Source organism: Pundamilia nyererei, unplaced genomic scaffold, assembly GCF_000239375.1.
Source record: "Pundamilia nyererei isolate P.nyererei 1_Seehausen unplaced genomic scaffold, PunNye1.0 scaffold00134, whole genome shotgun sequence".
NCBI classification, from domain to species: domain Eukaryota; kingdom Metazoa; phylum Chordata; class Actinopteri; order Cichliformes; family Cichlidae; genus Pundamilia; species Pundamilia nyererei.
The window spans coordinates 1053609-1074336 of record NW_005187535.1 but is presented as its reverse complement, the minus strand read 5'-3'; the positions used below and the strand labels follow the sequence as shown (position 1 = coordinate 1074336).

General features: G+C 40.6%; 1 protein-coding gene across 1 annotated transcript; it reads right to left on the bottom strand.

The window, feature by feature from the left end:
- Positions 1-116: 116 nt before the first annotated feature.
- Positions 117-17523, bottom strand: LOC102206608 (procollagen galactosyltransferase 1). Its single transcript, XM_013913478.1, has 12 exons — positions 17052-17523; positions 12171-12281; positions 11957-12074; positions 9397-9531; positions 6310-6514; positions 6092-6211; positions 5122-5198; positions 4924-5030; positions 4425-4557; positions 3268-3395; positions 1153-1359; positions 117-1028 (listed from the first exon to the last, which is right to left on the bottom strand). Exons 1-12 carry the CDS (start codon positions 17267-17269, stop codon positions 758-760), a joined length of 1830 nt encoding a protein of 609 aa, XP_013768932.1. The 5' UTR covers positions 17270-17523; the 3' UTR covers positions 117-757.
- Positions 17524-20728: the final 3205 nt, after the last annotated feature.

The following is a 20728-nucleotide window of genomic DNA, read 5'->3' as shown; positions in this document are numbered from 1 at the left end:
CGCTTGTTTTCATGCAGATTACGTCCCGGATCAAAATGCGGTACAATTGTCGTCGTGTTTTTTTTTTGTTTGTTTGTTTTTAAAAATCGTTGTCATTTGGAAATGAGATCGCACATAAGTATGGATTGAGATCGCGATTTTCTAACGATTAATCGTGCAGCCCTAATAAGTGGCCAAACATGCTGGGAACCATGTTGGGAAATGTTTTGGTGATTGTTTTCTCCAGAGAGAGAATTTTAGACAGTAGAAGAAGAAACGTAATATAACCTTGTTGTTCTTTAGGAGGTCACATTTTAACTCAGAACATACTGCAGCTTTAATGTGTGATTTAGGGAAAGTATTGGTGAAATTGCTCTGGACAGTTGAAACATTACTGGAGTGTCTTTTGGAGACATGCAAAACTGCATGTGAAATTCTCATGTTAAAAACTATTAAGAGACCAGCGGTGGACAAGGGACGTCTATGGGATGTAATAAATAAAACAAAAGCTGACAGCTGACTGTTCAAGAGTTAACTCTACATCTAACCTCCTCTCTCAAGAGAAAGATTCAATAGTGAAGAGAGAAAAATAATTTGTTCCTCATCAGCCCATTGTCCATCTGTTCCACTGTGACTCCTTTATTCCACCACTTTGTTAGATTCCCTCCATATTTTCTATTTCCTCCCACTATCACAGCTTTGCTCTATTTCCCTCAGTCTTATCTCTGAATGCCAGAGTTCTTTCTCTCTAACTCCTCCTCAAATCTTCCCTCCTTCATCACAGCTCGTCCCGTGCGCTCCAGTTCTCCAGTTCAGATTGCAATACGTCAGAGTTTTGGGCTTCGAAACTCAGCTCTTCTTGCTCCTGAGTTTTCCTGGACTTGGCTCGGTCCCAGTCGGTCCTGACTGACTCGTTGTCCCAGACTACTGATGTTTCCGTGTCACTGATGTAGCCCGGGTCTCCTGTGTAATGGGTCGGATACACCAGAAGCGGCTCAGCAGAAAATGCACGCAGGTCCCGACGCTCAAAGTGGTCCATGTACTCTGATCTGATGAGCGAGACAAGCGGGGATGTGATTAGATTTACAAGAGCGCCACAGAAGAGGAATCACAAAGAGGAGGCAGATAACAGGAACAAAGAGAACACGTGGAGAGCAGATGGGTTATACTTACACTGGATGTTTGTTGTACATGACAGGAAGGAACTCGTCAACAGGCAGCATCTTCCTTAGAGGATCTGCACCGAGGAGCTTCTTGGCTCCTTGTAACGACAACATGTAGCCAAGAGTCCAGTAGGAATAGTCGGCCTCCACCAGATTGTGGATGTTTGGTAACGACTTCTCTGGATGGTCCACCTGCATTCGTTTCCGCCCAATATAACTGCAAGAGTTGTTCACATATAAGAGGCACAGATCACAGATTTGAAATGACAGCTAATAACAGTAAATCTACTCTACTGTCTTAACAACTATGCTGAATCCAGATGGAAGAGATGGTAGGCATCAGATTTGAATATGACCCTTTTAGTTTTATCCTCTTGAATTAACTAAGTGAACTTATATTTTAATTAGCAACTAAGAATCAGCACACAGATGAATATTGTTTCAATTTGTTTTAAAACCCACTGTGAGCAGGCACACTTCCCTCTGTGATGCTTCAGAACATTAATGTAAATTTCTGCAGTGATGGTCTAACTGTGGAGGAAAAGTACACAACGCAAAACCTTGAGAACTACTCCTGCCCTGATGCGCCTTCTTGGGGCTTGGACACTTGCTGGGAAACTCTCATCAACAGTGAAGATTAGGGTTGGGCAATATGTAAAAATTTTCCAACCGACAATTGTCAGTCCAATAATCGGCGATGGACGATACATGTGCGCATGTGCAGACTTTTTGGTGGGCGAAGCAATGTAGTCATGCACGTGTTTACAACACAGAAGAAGTCCAAACATGGACGAACTAATTTGCCCAAAAAATAAGGGATGACAGCGTTAACGCGGTCATCACGATTAAAATTTTTAATTTGCTCAACCCATCTAGAGCGCAGAATGAACAAACTTTGGACAAACTGCCCGAAATGCATTGACAGAGACATTTCAGGGATTTTGACTCCAGATGGGTTCATTCTTAATCGCGATAGTTGTGATGACGGTGCGTTAATGCTGACAACACTAAAATAAAATATAAAGTTGCCCATTTGGGATGAAAGAGGTAAACCTAAGGATCTAACCAAAGCGGTGTGCCGCTTGTGCAGACGTATAGTGCGAGCAAAGTACTCAAACACGACTAACTTGCATGAGCATGTACGTGTCCACCATCCTAGGCTATCACCAGCTTCTGCAGCTCCATCAACAAGCATTTGGGCGTATTCTGAGGAGGGTGCATTTGCTCGCAGATGAAAGAGGGTGCTGTTAAAACAGCGCTATTATTATTTTTTCTGTTGACTGCTTCTATTAGCTCCATCATTATTAGCAAACTTACTCATGGGCAAATAAATAAATAAATCGCCCTTAAAAAAACGATCACCTATGGGCTCAGCCTATCGTCGATAGTCGATATATTCGTCCAGTCGCCCAAACCTAGTGAAGATGTGCACTGGTTAGCTGATACTGGATATCCACGGTGAAATTGCAAATGGACACAAGTAAGTAGGCAGAATGGGACCCACATCCCTTTCTCTTGCCAGACAGTAGCAAATGCATCAATTACAACGTTTGTGCAATTATAGCTTAAAAATAACTCCACATAGCAATATTGGAGTTCGATTGATAATTTCCACTTAATAATGTGATTGGAATAAATGTTTGTGTTTTAACAACATTTTTTCACACTCGCATAGCGGAAACTCTTAATGAGATATCAATGAGTCTCTGCTGCCACTATGACAAAGAACCCAGCAGCAAGAAAATTCAATCAATTCCTCCTCAGCTGTTGAATTCATAAGAAAAAAAATACGACTACAAAAATATACAATCGGGCTTTTAGAAATACTAAATATAGTTGCAGCTCAGCTCAAGCAGACTTTGCTGCAATATTTGAAGGTCATGTCTAGATGAGTCTCCCGAACAGCTCTTATTTCGGATAGTTTCAATGAAAATGCCGTAGGATGGTGCTCAGGAGTGGGATGCTGCACTGGATTATTCCCACAAGTGTTCTCAGCATCTAACTGGTGGCGTCTGAGATATCGTGTGACAGATGGTTGGATTTCACTGTAAGAGGATGATGGAGATGATAATCCTCTCTGTTTACTACACTGTGTATTTCCTCAGTTCACTGAAGCATCACTCACATGAGATCCCAGTCCAGCTTGTGTGATGTCACTTCCTGCAGCAGTGCCTGAAGGCGACGTTTGAAGAATACTTCAAAGCGGAGGTCGTCCTCGATGACCAGAGAAGTCTGGAGACCTCGGTCTACTATCTGAACGAAGACATATGGATATGGAGCATTACAGTGCTGCCAATATATTGGTGAGCCTGTGCATAAAATCCATCATGTACTTAGGTGGATTTAGTGTAACGTTTGTTAAATCCTTTTTGACCTTTATGGGTCCTTCGTACAAAATGATTACAAATGGCTAATTTTCTATAATTACACATAAAAGCCTGTGTGTTTGTTCATTCTCCCAAAATAACAGGAGAGGCTGAATACGGCTGGTTTAATTACTATACTGACTGAGCTTTTTCCTGACAAACAGTGCAGCTAAACTATGAAGTCTTTTATAAAGATTCTTTATGAAAACTACCAGTTGACCATGTAGACTGGGCACACACGACATTGGTTCCCAAATTGTAACCTAACTATTTTTGATGGCCTCCAGTGTAGCCAGGATATCCAGATAGTGGATATCCGCTTTTTGACTTCCCGGTTATTGTTTGCAAATACAGATACAATGAAAAAGGCTCATGAAAATGCAATAAGTCACTGGTTTTGCAACTGCATTTTGGTGAATACAGTCCCTTAATTGCTCTTCATGTGGACTGTTTAAATGCATGCAATCAAAGTCTATTCAAACATGATTGGTAAACAGAGGCTGGACAACAAGAGAACTGTAATTGGAGAAAGCTACCAGTCTCCTTTTCTTTGCTTATACATCCTACATAATCACATGCAGATAGCAGTTCATAGAGATTACATGCACTGCAACGCCCTTGAGTAGATGCATGCCGGGTTTTTGCCCCTAACCCTAACCCTCGCTTGTAATTCCTCTCTCTTTCCTTGCACTTTTTATTACAGCAAGTATATTTTCATCATGAAAATAATAATAATAAGATGTACAAATTTGTCCAAAAAAAAGCAGCGCTCTCATTGAAACATATAGAAGACAAGTTTATTTGCCGCTCAAGCCACCTTTCCTCACGCAATCTCAATTATTGTGTTTTTAACAATAAACCTTATCTAAGATGTGCAGGTAGACATAATTGCCTTAGGACAGCTCAAGAGTCTCACCTCCTTCCAGATGTTGTAATGAGACAAGAAACAACCCAGTTCACCCTTGGTTAGAGGTCGACCGTGATAAGGGTCTTTGTATCCTGGCAGCATCTTAAGCCCCATAGACTCTATATCAGACTTGTTCAGAGCTCTGAGAGAAAGAGATGGACATTGAGATTTAATATGGAATCGATACTCAAATGAAACAGTGAATAAACATGTACAACACAAATATATTCGTAAGCCATACAGGTATCAGGACTGACTGCAGAAACAAATCAATTACGAATAACTGAATAACAGCCTAACTTTTGGACAGCCCACGCGAAGGTTAGAGACATAAATAAGCAAAAAGTATGTGGCTCAGGGAATCTAGAAATAAGAGCAAGCGACCAGCTGCTTTTCACCTGGTTGTTTGTCTCAGCCCGGGCTCACTACATCAATTTACACTGCATGTTGCAGAGGCACAAATCAGGAAGACACAAGCGGTGGGGGAGGAAGAAAATGAGAAACGTACTTGCCATCCACAGCAGCAACAACCTTACAGCTGATCTCCTGCTCGTACAGAGTTTTCAGCATTCGCTCACGACGGTCAGCTCTCCGCACCAGATTTATCATAAACACCTGGGTGCACGCAGATGCAAAACACACACGTCTAGATTACTGTGCACGTATTTATGTGTGTGAGAGAGTGAATGAGTGTGTGCATGTATACCTCATCAAAGCCTATCTTGTTAGGCTGCTTGGGAGGAAGAGACAGGAAGCTGGAGGGCTCCAATGGTGGATTTTTTACTGTCAAAGAAAAAAGGAGGGGAGGGAAAAAAGAGAATGAGTAATGTGTTAGAACAGGAGTTCCCATAATGTGGTTTAGGGAACAGCAGGGGTCCACAAGATAGTTGTGAGGGATTCCCCTATGAACGCTGGAAAAAACCTACAGTTTATGTTTTCCTTTGATTTCCTTTGATGTAGTATTTTGCAAGATACTGGTAAGTATTAAAACCGTGTTATAATCAGGTTATTATTATCTTGTATTAGTATTTGTTGTGTGGTTTGTCTTTCTTTTTCTAAAAAGTGATACTTACATATTTTATTCATTCTCAACTCTATATTTTTACTCTGAGATCACACTGGAGTAGCTTTTCATGAGTTAAGAATAATTCATATCTAGCGTATACTGTGCTTTCATTCTCTTTCTGAAACATGCCTCTTAGCTCTTCTCCCTTACAGCCATCCTTCCCTTTAAACTTTCCTGTTTGGCTACCCCTCACAAACAGATGGTACTGTACTCTGAGCTGCGTGTCTGAGATGACCATATCATCATGCCTACCGTGCTCATTTGTCATGAGTTATACAGCATATGGCACTGCTTTGGTAGAAGGTCACACCGCTCTAACTCAGTGCATTTATTTTGTTACTGAGGGAACAGCAAAAGACGACAGTTGGCTGGCGTGAGGATTTGGTTTTGATGGAAAATTTTTTAAATGCAACTCAATGCTAGAGACCAGACGAGGCAAGTGAAAGATGTCTTGAGTACCAACAGCTCAATCTGTTTGACTATAACTAGCTTAAAGACTTCTGAGACATAAACAACTTTATTTGCCTTAATCACAAGAAAACTTGCACCCAACGAGTAAACACAAACAAATCACTTCTGCATTTCTGAGCGCTTTGATCTTTTGACTCACCCATGACTTCAAGGTGAGTATGCAAAAAGCTCTCTGCCTCATCCTGCAAGGTAGCATGAGAACGCATTGGCACCGGGAAATGCCCATAAGTCTCCTTGTTGCATATATACATCTGCACATCTGTAGGCAAGAGATGAAAAACAAGCTTACACTTTCTTTTTTGAGAACTTTAATGGACTTACCACATAAAAACTCCAGCTCTATTGCCTTTAACTCACCTGCCATGCGCGCTGAATAGGCAAAGACAATGACATCATCCAGGGCCCAACTGTATTCTGGGTGTGGTGGATAAAAGGCCAGCTGACGGGAGGCCTCTTTTCTAAGGTCCATCAAGTAGGTAGAGTGGACCATTGGTACAGGAAAACAGCCACGACGCTCCTGCCTGCGGATGGGCATATAAGCTGGTGTGCGCCTGTAGTAACCCTGCAGGAAGTGCAGAAACACTGTGTGCTATAGTTACAAACAGCTCTCAGCTGTGTCCAATTTATAAGGTGAGCAAGAACCTGAACTGAAGGACTGGGATTTGAAGTTTCTGAATGCCTGTAGCACTTCGTAGGAGGTTGAAATATTGACATATTTTTTAAATTTATGACAAAATACATTTTCTAAGAGCAAATCTTGAAATTCTGGGTTGCGCTGACATGGAAAAGACATTGACTGATTGCCTTCTGGCAACAGGCCTATTAACTGTACTGAAGGAAATGTTCTTTAGAGGAATCAGACTGTTGGCTGAAGATGGTTTATTTTGTCTAGAGGACAGTCAGCGTCCTCATGTCTATTCTGATCTGAAAAGAAACAAAGATGAGTTCTGAAAGGCGTCCTGCCAAGACAGGAATAGATCACTGACAGCTTGTGTGATGAATCAGATATGCTGTCAAAATCATGGCAGCAGTGTCTGCATACTCAGGGAAACATGTTTCAATTCAATTCAAAACAATTTACTTTGGGTAATAAATAAATAAATAAATAAATAAATAAATAGAGGTATATATTTACTCATTTGAATAAACAGAGACAGCAGTGGCGTCTGGTGAAGCAAGTGGTAGCAAGTGGCGAAAGAACAAATTAAAAAAATGACTGTTTATGCTGTCTGTGTACCAGCATGTTATGTTAAATATTATATATGGTAATATTACTTCACCAGACAAAGCAAAACTTTTAATTTCCTAAGGAATTCCACGGCATATACAGTCGACAGCCACTTTGTTAGGTACACCTTGCTAGGGCAGGATTGGGCCCCCTTTTGCCTCCACAGCCACCTTAATTGTCCATGGCATAAATTCAACACAGAGCGGGAAACATTCCTCTAAGACTCCGATCTATGTTGACACAATAGCATCACACATTGGCACAAATCTCTTGTTCCCAAAGATGATTGAGATCTGATGACTGTGGAGCTCATTTGGAGCTCATGGACCACTGTGGATATAAAGCAGGGGTCTCAAACTCCAATCCTCGAGGGCCGGTGTCCTCAAGCTGTCCCTGTTGCAACACGCTTGAATAAAATTAGAAGGTCATTAGCAAGAGTATAGAACTTGATTGCATGCTGAAGTGGCAACCCTTAACCCTTAAATTTCAGTAAATGTAAGTGTTTGAAAAAATGTACTTCTAAAAGTAATTTTATTGCACGATGTTCATTCACTCATGGCTGAAATACCACCTCAGCATGCAGTCAAGTTCTATAGTCTTACTAATGACCTATAAATTGTATTCAGGTGTGTTGCAACAGGGACACATGGAAAAGTTTCAGGAAACCAGCCCTCGAGGACTGGAGTTTGAGACCCCTGGTAAAAAGGGATGAACATGGAAATGGGTCCAAAGTGTTACCACCCGGAAGAGTCGACACAAGGCAAGATGGATCCACGCTTTAACGTTGTATTTTTCCAATTCTGACCCCACAATCCACACTACGCAGCAGGAATCAAGACTCATCAGACCAACACTTTTCCAGTCACCTACTGTCCACTTTTGGTGACGCAGCGCAAATTGTAGCCTCGGTTTCCTGTTCTTATCTGACAGCAGCATCACTTTCAACAGCTTCAAAGTTCAACATGATGTATGTTCAAATATGTTCTTCTGCAAACTTTGGTTTCTTTGTAACGGGTTGTTATTTGAGTCCGTTCCTATCAGCTTAAAGCAGTCTGACCATCCTCCTCTGAGCTTTGACATCAACAAGCATTTTTATCCAGCGAGCTGCTGCAGGTGTACCTAACAAAGAGTATATAGCACCTACACATCAAACACACTCCATTCACTACACTGGTAATAATAAAGACTCTACCACACCTTCAAATTGGTTAATTTACAGTGTTTCTAAAGTTAGGTATTGTACAAATATAATTTCCTGAAGCACAAAAAAAAAACCACTCTGTAAATGTTCTCCTAGATTATTTTTCAGTGTTTGGAGGACGGCAGGAAATGTGTTTTTCTTTTCCACAGCAGAAATATTAAAATTTTACAGACTATCAGTAGCCAACAAACTAAATAGTGGATTTCATTATTCATCCAGGATATAAAAAGAGGTTTTTAAGACACGTTATAAAGAGACTAACCTTGATAACAAGGAATATTCAGATTGAAGGACGCTAAATCTAATAGCTTTTTAAGGCCACTTTGATTAAATTTAAGCTCTTGCATTTACAAAAAGGCTTAAAAAACACATTCTGGAAGTACAGCATTCATTTTTTAAAAAGCAAAGAATTTGTTGGACAAAAACTAAGCGGAAAATTAGAAGAAAAGTATAAAACACTATTTCCTTTCAAGCAACTGACCCCCTGGCTTAGGTTTTCCATCCTCCCAAACATAAGAAAATGACACATAAATCTTATCTATCATCTGAAGACATTTGAAAAATGGATTTAGAGACGTAGCAGCAATTTCTCAAAAAGTTAAGATCTTAATTTTGCATCAATTTAAGGCTTTAAAGATCTGAAGACAACCGATGATGAATAATCTTTGCAGTCTCTTTTCTTTGTGTCGCTGTGATTAAAACCTGAAGCTAGCAGAAACTTAATTAAGTGTTATAAATTTAACGATGCACAGAAAAAGGAAAAAAAAACATCCAAGAGATGCACCATCTTGCGGTTTATCATTTCGAGTCGGTGGATAATAGCATTTTCTAAATACTCTTATTGTGCTATTGTGCTTATTGCATTTTAGACTGTTCTTTGCCATCTGGTTGTCACAAATTAATACGTTATTCACACATCCAAACTGCTAACAGAATGCATAGGATGTGAGATACCACATAGCCAAAATTTAAATGGGGTGTAAATGGATAGCAGCTCAAAAGAAATCTGCAGTACCTGTGAGGTCATGCCGCACCAGAAGTTGGAGTATGCAGCTCTGGACTCCAACATGGGAGCTACAATGGTCTTGTTTTCCCTCATCAGCTTCCACAACACATCCTGATTGGTGAGCAGATTGTCACAGTCGGCCACCTGCGGACAGACGAGAAGGGCACAGTATTGACTATCGCACACAAAGGTACACATGTAAGCACCCAAAATGTCAGCCATTGCTTCACAATAATTGACTGAGCCACGGCAACATGGCTTGATCATTAGACACTGTCAGCATAGGCCGCTCCTTCTTAGACCTTTTCACCTCAAAGCACGTAATTTTTTATAAAACCCTCACAAACAGACTGCACTAGTATTTGCTGTAGGCTCATTTTTACTGAGTTTCTGTTCTGAATTGATTTTCAGGGAACATTTTTTGTTGTTTTCTGTTTTTTGTTCAGTGCCAAAGTCTTTGCCTCATTACATCTCAACAACGACAACAGATGCGCTCCAACAAGTGCTCCCAGACAACTATGTGTGTGTGTATGTCTTCAGCATAAAATGTATCCTCTGATATTGGCTTTTTGCACACGCACCTTCAGTACACTTACATTAGGCATTGATTTTCCAAGTCTCTAAAATTCTACTGAAGGGACAAAGTGTAATTCCTCTGAAGGATATTCCCTCGTTTGGTCTTCGGATGATGGTAGCAAAGAGTGCTGTTGAACATATGGGTCTAAAATCTTCTAATTACTGTGTGCATATGGTTCACATCATTTTCATACTCATCAAGCTATTCAACGGCTCCTTGTGCTTTGTGAATGGGGGTATTTTTGCTATGAGAGAGACCAAGTGTTTATTAACAAGATAAAGGTGATTACTGTGCAACTTTGTACCGATTACCATTTTCACTTTCCTCTATTGTGACAGCTGGACCCAATCCATGCGAGCAGGAATATACACCACAGCTTAACAGAACCACCAGACCCCCACAGAGCATTCAGCGTTTTCCTATAATTTGCCAACCGTATGTGCCTTGGCCTTGGCCAGTGTTTGTCCCAATAAGTCACAGGAACTTGTGCTAGAAATGTAGCATAAATGTAGTTAGTTTAAAAAGAAAGTTTTCTCAGGACTCTATGCAGTACATCCCATGATTCATTCAACAGCTTGCAGAACCATCTTTAGCAGCCTTGGAGTAATTGTTTTTCTGTTTAAAGAAATTCTGGCCCACTCTTCTTTGCAACGTTGCTTCAGGTTCGAGGACATTTGTTTATTCACGCCTTGCTTAAGGTCGTGCCACAGCATTTCAATTAGGTTGAGGTCTGGGCTTTTTCAACCACTTTTCGTTTTGTAATAGATTTGCTGCTGCGCTTTGCATTACTGTCATGTAACAAGACGCAATTTGGGTCAAGCTTTAGCTGTCAGACAGCCTCTAGCATAGTGATCGTGGCTCAAGAGTTGGGAGTTCGCCTTGTAATCGGAAGGTTGCCGGTTCGAACCCTGGCTTGGACAGTCTCGTCGTTGTGTCCTTGGGCAAGACACTTCACCCGTTGCCTACTGGTGGTGCCAAGCTATAATGTAGCTTGCCATCACCAGTGTGTGAATGTGAATGGGTGGATGACTGGTTGTGTAAAGCGCTTTGGGGTCCTTAGGGACTAGTAAAGCGCTATATAAATACAGGCCATTTACCATTTTTACCATAGCATTCAACTCAGTGCAAAAAAAGCCGTAATAATCATCCCACCACCACCGTGCTTGGCAGTTGGTATGAGGTGTTTGTGCTGATGCTGTGTTTGGTTTTAGACAACCTATGCATTATGGTCAAACATCTCCACTTATTGTTCCAAAACTCTTGTGGTTTATGCAACTTTGCACAGAGTCCTATGAAAACTCTCTTTTTCACATGACTGTATGTAAAACTATATGGTAGGAATTAGTGGAAAATCTTTTAAATTGTTATTTCTTACTTACATCGCAAATATTAATAAAAATCAATGCATATCTACCTGTTTGCCTAATATATGAAGGAATGATGTAAAACAGTCCTATCTCAAAGTACTGGCTAACTGGCCACAAGTTTACTTGTACACAGGTATTAGCACGCAAGAGTTCTAAATAATAATGGTTTAAAACAATAAAATTGTATAATACACTGAAAACCTAACTTCTTGTGTCCTTTTGCATTGTCGAATCGAAACAGCTCTAACAAAACAGCAAAAAAACAAAACAAAACAAGCTCATTTCTGGCAGTGTGCCATTCAGCCTTTAGTTACCAGCTACACGGAGCTGTAGTTGTTTACAAGTGCAAAAGCACTGTTCTTCCCTGAACTAGGGTTTTAAAACTATAAAGAATTTAACACTTGACACAACAGCATTAGTAAAAATGTCAGCCTGAAATTTGCATATTTTGAATTTTTTACCTGAGTTCTCTGAAGAGATATAAGCATTTGTAGATAATGTGGATGAGTGGCTGTTAAGAGAGTGGAGTGTCATGAATCAGCGTATTGTAATTTCCACAGATATCGCCTTATTCACCGAGCTGAGAGCACATAGTTGTAGAGCTGCAGAGTGGATGATAGCATACCAGAAGATAGTCTGCCCATATCTCACGGGCAGTGTCCAGCGCTGCCTGACGGAGCTTCATTACATGTTCATAACGGAGATTATTCCAGTGCTTGGGCCCCACCTCATCTTCAAAGGCACTGAGGCATGCAAAGACAGACGCATTAAGTAATGTGCACACCACGCACACACAAACACGCACAGAGACCCATTGTCACACATGGGCACGCACGTACCTGGGTTCATCTTCGGGTCTCCACTCCACATAGTGGTAATAACTCTGGACCTTGATGAGCCACTCTCTTAGGATGGCTGTAGTGTTATCTATGTTGTGGTCTGTCGCCACCCTGTGGGAGTGATGACAGGAGAGAGCGAACTCTGAGTAAAGAACAGTTCTGCTGGTACCAACAAGTATTAAGACTTAATTTGGCTTAAAGGGAGATGAACATGTATCATTATGTGTGAAATTTATTATTACAATATACAGCATATTAGAGACATGCTGGAATAGCATTGGTCCCAGTCCTAGCATTAATAAGACAAGGCTGTGAATCCTAGGAAAACTATTTTTGGTCGGTGTCGCTATAAAATTCTGTTTTATTGGGTCACTGACTACATTTCAAACAACCACAGTAATCCCTGTACATGATGTACTTTTATTTATTAATATTCGCCAGCATTTATTATTCTGCCACTCAAACAGCATTTTCTCAGCAGGAGCCCTGTTGTTTTCTCTTCTGTTCTGTCTCATTTACTGCAGTCAGCTAATGTCTCTGCATAAATAGTTACACAAAGCTTCTGCTTTTGGAAGAAGAATGATCCTGTTCAGTTTTATACACTGAAGTATGGAGGTGGTAGAGAGGATTATAGATTGATTATCGGTTGTTTTCCAATCAGGATTGTGAGTTGTTTCCAAAAATCAAGTGGGAAATGTTTTGTGCATTAAGTAATAAAGTTCAAATAGTTTGCAACACTTGCCGGTGCACAAACTCAACATTTTAATATTCCAAAATCATACAGAAATGAGCATCAGTAGATCAACATGTCTTGACTGGAATAAAGCCATTTAATAACTAGGTGAAAATTTCAAATATCAATCAACTGTAGAAAATATTTCAGCCTTAAAATTCAAGTCATTTTAGATTTAATTATCCATCATCTATTTATATGGCAACAATAATTTTTTATTGTAAGGTAAAGCCCCATTCAACAGAGTTGGATCGAGTTCAGCATTCATTCTAGAGATAAAGGACTAGGTGTTCTAGTCCTGGTGAGGAAAGATTTAGCATCATTAAATTAGCTGATACCTGTTTCTGTGTTTTGCACCTACAGTTTATTAATGCATCTCGCTAACTAGCTTCAGCTGCTAAATTGGGATTCAACCTTTTTATTCACATATGACAGTTTCAAGATAACAATAACAACATGTAAGTGGCTGAAACACCAACACTGAGACTTCAAAATACAGAGTCAACAACCAGTGGGCTGATACAATGGCCACGTGTTTCGTACTGTCTGTGCTGTGTACTGGTTAATCACAAACTTTGTCTTGCGAAACAAAGCAACTAGAACTCTGAAGGAAACGAAACAAGCTGAAAAATGCTGAAACAGCCCACAGAGCTAAGATGTATGAGAATATTTGGGTGGTGAGCTCAAAGTCATTGCATAAGCCTCTGAAGGTTTTTTATCCATGGTCACAAACCTTCAGAGGCTGGAACCTAAAATTAATGTATAAGTAATGTATATAATAAATATTAGTAATACACGTTAATATAAAGCAAGGTCATTTTTCAAGTGCTGCAGCCTGGCATTCTTTCAGCTGATGACACGGGGATACTCTACACATTCTCATCCCTGACATGCATTCACCAATGCAGATTTCAGTTACAGTCGAAGTTAAAAGGTTGGATTGCATGTCTTCAGCATAATTAGAATGGTCCTTTATTGCACACATTCCACTTTGGTCCTTTACTGCTTATTCTGTCCTGTACCTGACTGCCTTTATGTGACTGCCTTGTGATTTCTGTAAGTAGGCTTTAGAAATATTTCTTCAGGCTTCTTAAAGGACACTCTGATCTTCTTTGAATGCCCCAAACGTGTTGCCTTTTATTCCATTCTCTATCAAAGTGATCCCACACCGCATTAATAACTTTGAGGTTTGGACTCTGGGGAGGCCAATCCATGACTCAAAGTTTTTTATTGTGTGTGTTTTTTATCTAAGTAAGCTTTTACTGCACTGGCAGTGTTTTTAAGATCACTGTCAGACTGAAAATGAAACTGTCCGCTAGCACTGGGTGAAATGCTGCACTAAATCGTGTTTTACAAATGGATGTAGACAGTCACTGTTGTACCTGTCTGTTGACTAAATTTTTCAAGTTTGGATTCATCAGTTAATAACACCTGTTGCCACTAATTTTCAGATGTGTCTCAGGTCCTGTGTTAGGTCTTTCCTGGATTTGTTCACATTTGTTAAGGTTATGTCTTTAAGACACTGTTTTGACCTTCTTGATTAAAAAAATGTTATTTTTCATACATTCAACTAAAGAAATGACGTGTTTTTTGTGACAGGCTACTAGTAACAAAATGTCTAAATTTAAATGAAATAGTTGCTAAATTGTCTGTTATGTTTAGACACGACGCTGGTTCAACACTTGAGTTGGGTGTCTGTTTTATTAATGGGTCAGTGTTAAGTGGCTCAATAAACAAAATGAAAATGACACAAAGACTAAGCTGAACATGAGTGAAATGTTCAAAGAAAAACTTGGCAATGAATATGTTGATATTTAAAGAGTGCAGTTTAATGGCAACCTAAGACATTTTAGGACATTGATAGTCTGAACCTGGAGGACAAATTCACAGTGCAAAAAAAACTAACCCTAAAGAAAACAAACATGCTCCTGGCTGTGCTGCTCGTCTAATGGACATTTTGGGGGATTGGAAACAGCAGGATCCTCTGCTGAACACTTTTGGGTCTTAGCGAGAGACAGAACTCTCATCACCAGCGATGATGCTGACTGATAAAATCTTTGACATCAAAGTTGACATTTTCTCTATATCCAAGTTCAAGCTCCACAGTGAATTAACAGCTACACTCCTACTAGTGCTCAAAATGAGACTCCCAGCGCTGCTGGAAGCAGTGCAGGGCTACAAAAGGATGTGACCTTGAAGAAGATAACAAGCAAATGTAAATCAGCTTTTGATTTTCATACGCTCAGTTGCTGAACTTCTTGAATGCTCTCATAATCCTTTTTATGGCCTTGCTGTCATTTGAGGTTCAAAGTGTCACATCACTAGTATCAGGTGTGGACGGGGAAAGAAAGGCAGACAATAGAGCCACAGAAGGGGAGGGTGGCATTCAGCTGCTCTCTGTGCTATCATAACAAATCTAAGTGTGTCAGGGAGGGGCAGAGACAAAGACAGAAACACAGACGGAGCGTGAAAGAGGGAAAGAATGTGTAACACGGCAGAAATGGATTTAACTCCAACCCTGTCATGTAATGAGCGTCAGTCAACGTGCTGCTGATGTTAGCCTTCCCATCTGTCTGTGGCGTTTTTAACACAGCAGTGTCATCTCAGCACCTACATGTGACCAGCTAACCAATCTATCTTCTTCTCCCACGCTCTCTCTCTCTGCATGTGTCTACTTCTTTTCTCTCTGTTGGACACAAATTTCTGACAGCTGTGAAGTTCTGAATGGCCAGAGGTAGTGAATTAAAAAGGGTTTGTGAAAAATAAATATGTGCGATTGCAGCCATGCCTAACGGATATGAGAGAGCTAGGGAAAAAAAGGCAGGAGGAGGAAGATGATTTATGGCTTGATGATAACATCCCCACTGCATGTCCCTGCAGAGCACACACACTCACCAGTGTGTGTGTGTGTGTGGTTGTGTGTGTGTGTGGCCGTTTGCCAAGTATTTCATCTTAACCTGTCACGTTGATAACTGCAGACATCGACAGGTGGCAAGCCAGCAGCTCAGAATATATCTTTCACACTGCATTTCAAAACTTTTTATATCAGCTCTTCCACGGAGAGATGAGCTATGTTGTATATCAAAGCGAGCCCGCTGAAAACTGGCTGCCACATGGGCATGGTTAAAATCAGGCCCAAATATCTGGCTCAGACACAAGGAAAGAAGCTCAACATCCAGGTTGGTTTGTTTGAAGAGGCACACGGACACTTGAATCCCTCGTTCTGGGTCTGATGGAAAAAGTTTCAATTCAGCATTTAAATGAAGCACGGCATCCTCTGATCAAACAGCCATTTCACAGGAGTGACTGATGTTTAGTTTTAATTCCCCTTCCTGCTGTCACATTAAACGCAACTCTGCTAGAGGCGTTTAGCCCCTCATTTTCCTTCATTAGACCACTGGATTGCCAACTAGGATATAATCTAACCTGTCAGGTGTGAATGCTGATGAAAAATTTAAAAGAATCTCTCAATTTTCAAGAACAGATATACTAGCAGGGGATCACAGGAAGTTAGCAGAGCTGGAGACAGGAAAAATCTAGAAGGAGGGGGGCTGGGTAGCAACAGAAAAAAAACAGCCTTAAGGTAAAAGAAGATAAGTCCTGCGGGGGCGTTTTAATACACGGGCTCACATTCACAGTCTATTGTGTCTGGTCGCATTGTAAAAGATGTATTCAAAATTGTTTTAAATACTAGTTTTGTTTCCAGACGACTTTGGGAGACGACGATGAGGAAGGGGAAGAGGGAGGGGAAAGAGCGGGACTATGTAAGAGAAGCTCCGTGACTGAATGGAACTTTTCCTGGGCTTGACTCTGCAGGCGGAGTTCGCCCTCCCTGCTCTGCCAGCTCAGGTCCACACAGTAGGGGAAGCCACGCTGCTCCCAGTTGCACTCATTTCATCACTGGTGTCATTTACAAAGATAAAGCCCACGCTGCATATGTGTTCCCACAGCTTTAGAACACAGCGCCCCCATCTGATCGAATCTCACAAGCGCACGCGCAAACGCACGCAGAGTTTTCCTCTATAATTTAAACCCGGGCTCGACGTGTCTCTCGTGCGCCACTGAGATCTTACAGTGAATCCCATTTTGTTGTACTTTAGTCAGCTAGTTCCTTTAATATGTTGACACGACACACTGATGACACTCACCACAGCGCAATGCGGTCCTTCGGGTAGTTCAGGCGCTCGATGGTTCCGAGGAACAGCGGCAGAGAGTGCGCCGAGTTGCGACAGACCAGCGCGATAACGACCCGGGGAGCGAGGATCGGAGACTCGGGGCTCCAGCGCTCCTCGGGGAAATAGCCCCAGCTCCGGCCCGGCAGGAGAACGAACAGCAAGGTAAGCAGTAGCGAGGTGACCCGGTGCATGGCAGGGGCGAGTAACTCCTAGAAGCCAGGGCGGACAGGAGAAGGAGACTGGGGGATGTAGTAGCCGAGGGTCCCGCTGTTGTATTATGCCGACAGTGTGTACATGGCAGAAGAGCTGGCTGAATTAAAGGGCAGGTCTTGACTGCTTTAAGGGGAACTCTCTGCTGTCCAAAGGCCGTTGCTTCGCAGCCGCTATGCACCACAGTTACAGAGAAAATTAACCGTGAGCTACTGACAGGTTAAGCTAGAATGAATCCTACCTATATATCGTTAGCTTCATAGCATAAGTGCCTAAGTCATTTTTTTGTGTTTTCGGAAAACAAGAAAAAACTAATTTTCTAAATATCACATGCATATTTTTAAATATCACATGCATATTTTTAAATATCACATGCAATTTGACCAAAAAATGACTTAGGCACTTATGCTATGAAGCTAACGATATATAAAACAACCTTCTCTTTCCTATAAGGCCGACTGGACTCACACTTTGCCATATGCTGCCCTCCCCTTTAAGAATAGATCCAGCTGTAGCAGATGGAAAGCCATTTGGGCGTGTCGGATGTGTTGAGCACACTGCAGGCCTGTCATACCTCTGCAAAATATCGTCCAGAAACTCTAAACTAAGGGGATTTACGCTCTGCTTTGGAGCTACTGTTTGAGTAAAACCTTCATCTCATGCCGTGTCCCATAATCATGCATCTGTTATACCCAAGTGACAATATAATCATGATAATGACAATAATGGTGATTTTTGTATACAGAAATATTAAATTACAGAGCAAATAATTAAAATCATGGTGTACAGCAAACCTAAGCACTACCAGGCATTTTAGTGATTAACGCTAAAATTGAATGATTAAAATGAAAGATATTAGTGAGAAATGATTCCCGGATCTCAACGTGAGAAGAAATCCGCAGGTATAAGATTGTGTAATTGGCCAGTGTTGAGTCCTTTTGCTGGAAAGTGGTGGCGCTGAAGGTACTGCAGTACCCCCTAGTGGATAGAGATGACCTACATGTCTACAATTACAAATGAAAACATAAAGTAGAACTCAGACTCCATAAGCTACTTTTATTTTTCCTTATATTTTTTTTCTTGGCTGCTTGCTTTAGTGGTTGCCATAGTGGATCATCTGCCTCTATCTCCACCTATTCTTAGCCTCCTCTGTCACACCAATCCTCTGCATGTCCTCCCTCACTACATCCATTTATCTGTGCTCTTCCACTTTTCCTCCTGCATGGCATTTCTACAAGAAGTATCAGTATAACTACCTTTGTCTTTGCCATCATATCAGCTAGTACTCTCTGTTTACCAGCTATAGCTTACACCTACTCTCAGCTCTTCACTTCTAACTTCCCTCCTCTCTTGTCGCCTCCCCCTCTCCTCTTCCTTTGTCTTCGGCCAACAGTACCATAGTTTCCACAGGCTCCTTGTTGGCCAACAGCACCAGAGGCAATCATTGTTAATCTCCGACCAGTGCGGAATGGGACCCTCCTTACTGGTGCTCTTTAATATACAGTGCACTGGCTTGTCCCCATATACATGCATACATACATAATAAGATTTTAATCACTATGAATCCAAAGTAGAAGTGCGCTTTTGAAAGCATTCAGTATGGCCACTTTTTAATGGTTTGATACAGCAATCCATTTCTGTTATTAAGCATATTATTAACTACCTGTTAATAATAATCACTGATCAATGCATTTATAAACACACAGTACTCGCAAAAGTCTTGAAGCATTCCTCATTTATTTATAATTTGCTTTAAAAAAAGACAGACTTTATTGTTTAAGTGGTCTTGAGCTATAGTCTTCCGTGATTTCTGAAGGTCTTTTAAAGGTTGTTTTTTTTTGGACATGGGTTGTGCTTTAACTAATTTTTAGACCAGAAGACACAGCAGACAAGGGTGTCACTGTTGTATTATACTGACATGAGATTGGATTGGCGCTGGCTGAATTAAAAGGCAGGTCTGAACTGGTTTCAGGGGAACTCATTGTTGTCAAAAGGCCATTGCATGCCAGCTTGTATGCACCACAGCTACAGTAACATTGAACTGTGAGTGAGGTACTGAGAGGTTAGGTTGATAAGACAAATCCTCCTTATGTATTCAAACAACCTTGTCTTTTTAATAAAGCCATCTATACTTTCCCTTTGACATATGCTGTCCTCCCTTTTAAGAATACATCACACAGTCTGCTCCTTGTACCTGAGCAGTACAAAGTTTTGTTTTTGTTTTTTTTGTTAAGCAACTCACTTATGACCCATTCAAACATAAAAAGGCATCTAACTAAATGGATGTGTTGTGTCTACACATACAGACAGCTTAGGAAAGGAGCAATTTTAAATTGTGTCTTTAGGCACTTTGTTAATAGCAGCCTATCACGGACAGTGACTGTCTGCAGCCATCTGTAAAACACACCGGAGGCTCTGAAATGGTTTGGTGCTGTATTTCATCCAGTGATGTTGGGGATCTTGTGAAAAGAACTCTGGAACTATGAATAGATACATTTTAATCTACCGTATTATATCAGCTGTTTGGCAACAGATTCATGTTTCAGCCTGAAAATAATTCCAAATGCATTCACAATGCATAAAAAGCATAAATTAATATAAAACCACACAGTGAAACCATTAGTTATGGATTGGCCTCCCCAGAGCCCGGACCTCAACGTTACAGAAGCAGTGTGGGATCATCTTGAGAGCATGGAACCAAAGGAAGCTAAAATTCAAGAAGAACTTGGAAATATCATTCAAGAAGCCTGTAGAACAATTCCTGAAGACTACTTTTAAAAATTACAAGTTTGCCTAAGAGAGTTCAGACTGTGCTGAAGAATAATGGCGGTCATAACAAATACTGACTTTCAAGCTCTTTAAAATTGTACAAATAATAATTGTATAAAAAAAATATATATATATATATATATACACACACAATGAAACTGCCTTTCATAAGTTATAACCGTTGTTGTTTACTTTGCCTATATATGTTGTCTTATGATCAGTATCCATATTAAATAACAGCTTATTTGGTAACTGTTTTATCAGCATTTGTGGAAATCTGCCTTTTATATGGTGTCCAGCTGCAATATGTCTGTGCAACCTTTAATATGTTTTCTTACATGGTTTTCCCTTCACAGACAAATATGAGCTTTAAATTTATATGAACTGTATTTTTCAACGTATTTATTCTGATATTTTTCATATGGTGCTGAGGGTGTCATCCTAAAGTCACACATATTGTATCATCCTCACAACACCCCCACATGAAACGTGTTCTCACAGCTACGGTTTTGCTTTATTATAGCATCTTAAACTATTAACGCCTACTGCTGCGCTTATTTATGTAGCATTTTCTTTCTTATCAATCACTCAAACCCCTTTAGACAATCAGTCTTTTTACCCATATATTTTATTGCATTATAATATAAAACAAAAGCACATATTTTTAATTC

Coding starts and splice junctions, on each gene's coding strand:
- LOC102206608 (XM_013913478.1), bottom strand. CDS start 17,269: ATGCACCGGGTCACCTCGCTACTGCTTACCTTGCTGTTCGTTCTCCTG. Junction 12,282..17,051: donor AAGGACCGCATTGCGCTGTG/GTGAGTGTCATC, acceptor TCACTCCCACAG/GGTGGCGACAGACCACAACA. Junction 9,532..11,956: donor TATGGGCAGACTATCTTCTG/GTATGCTATCAT, acceptor GTCTGTCCGCAG/GTGGCCGACTGTGACAATCT.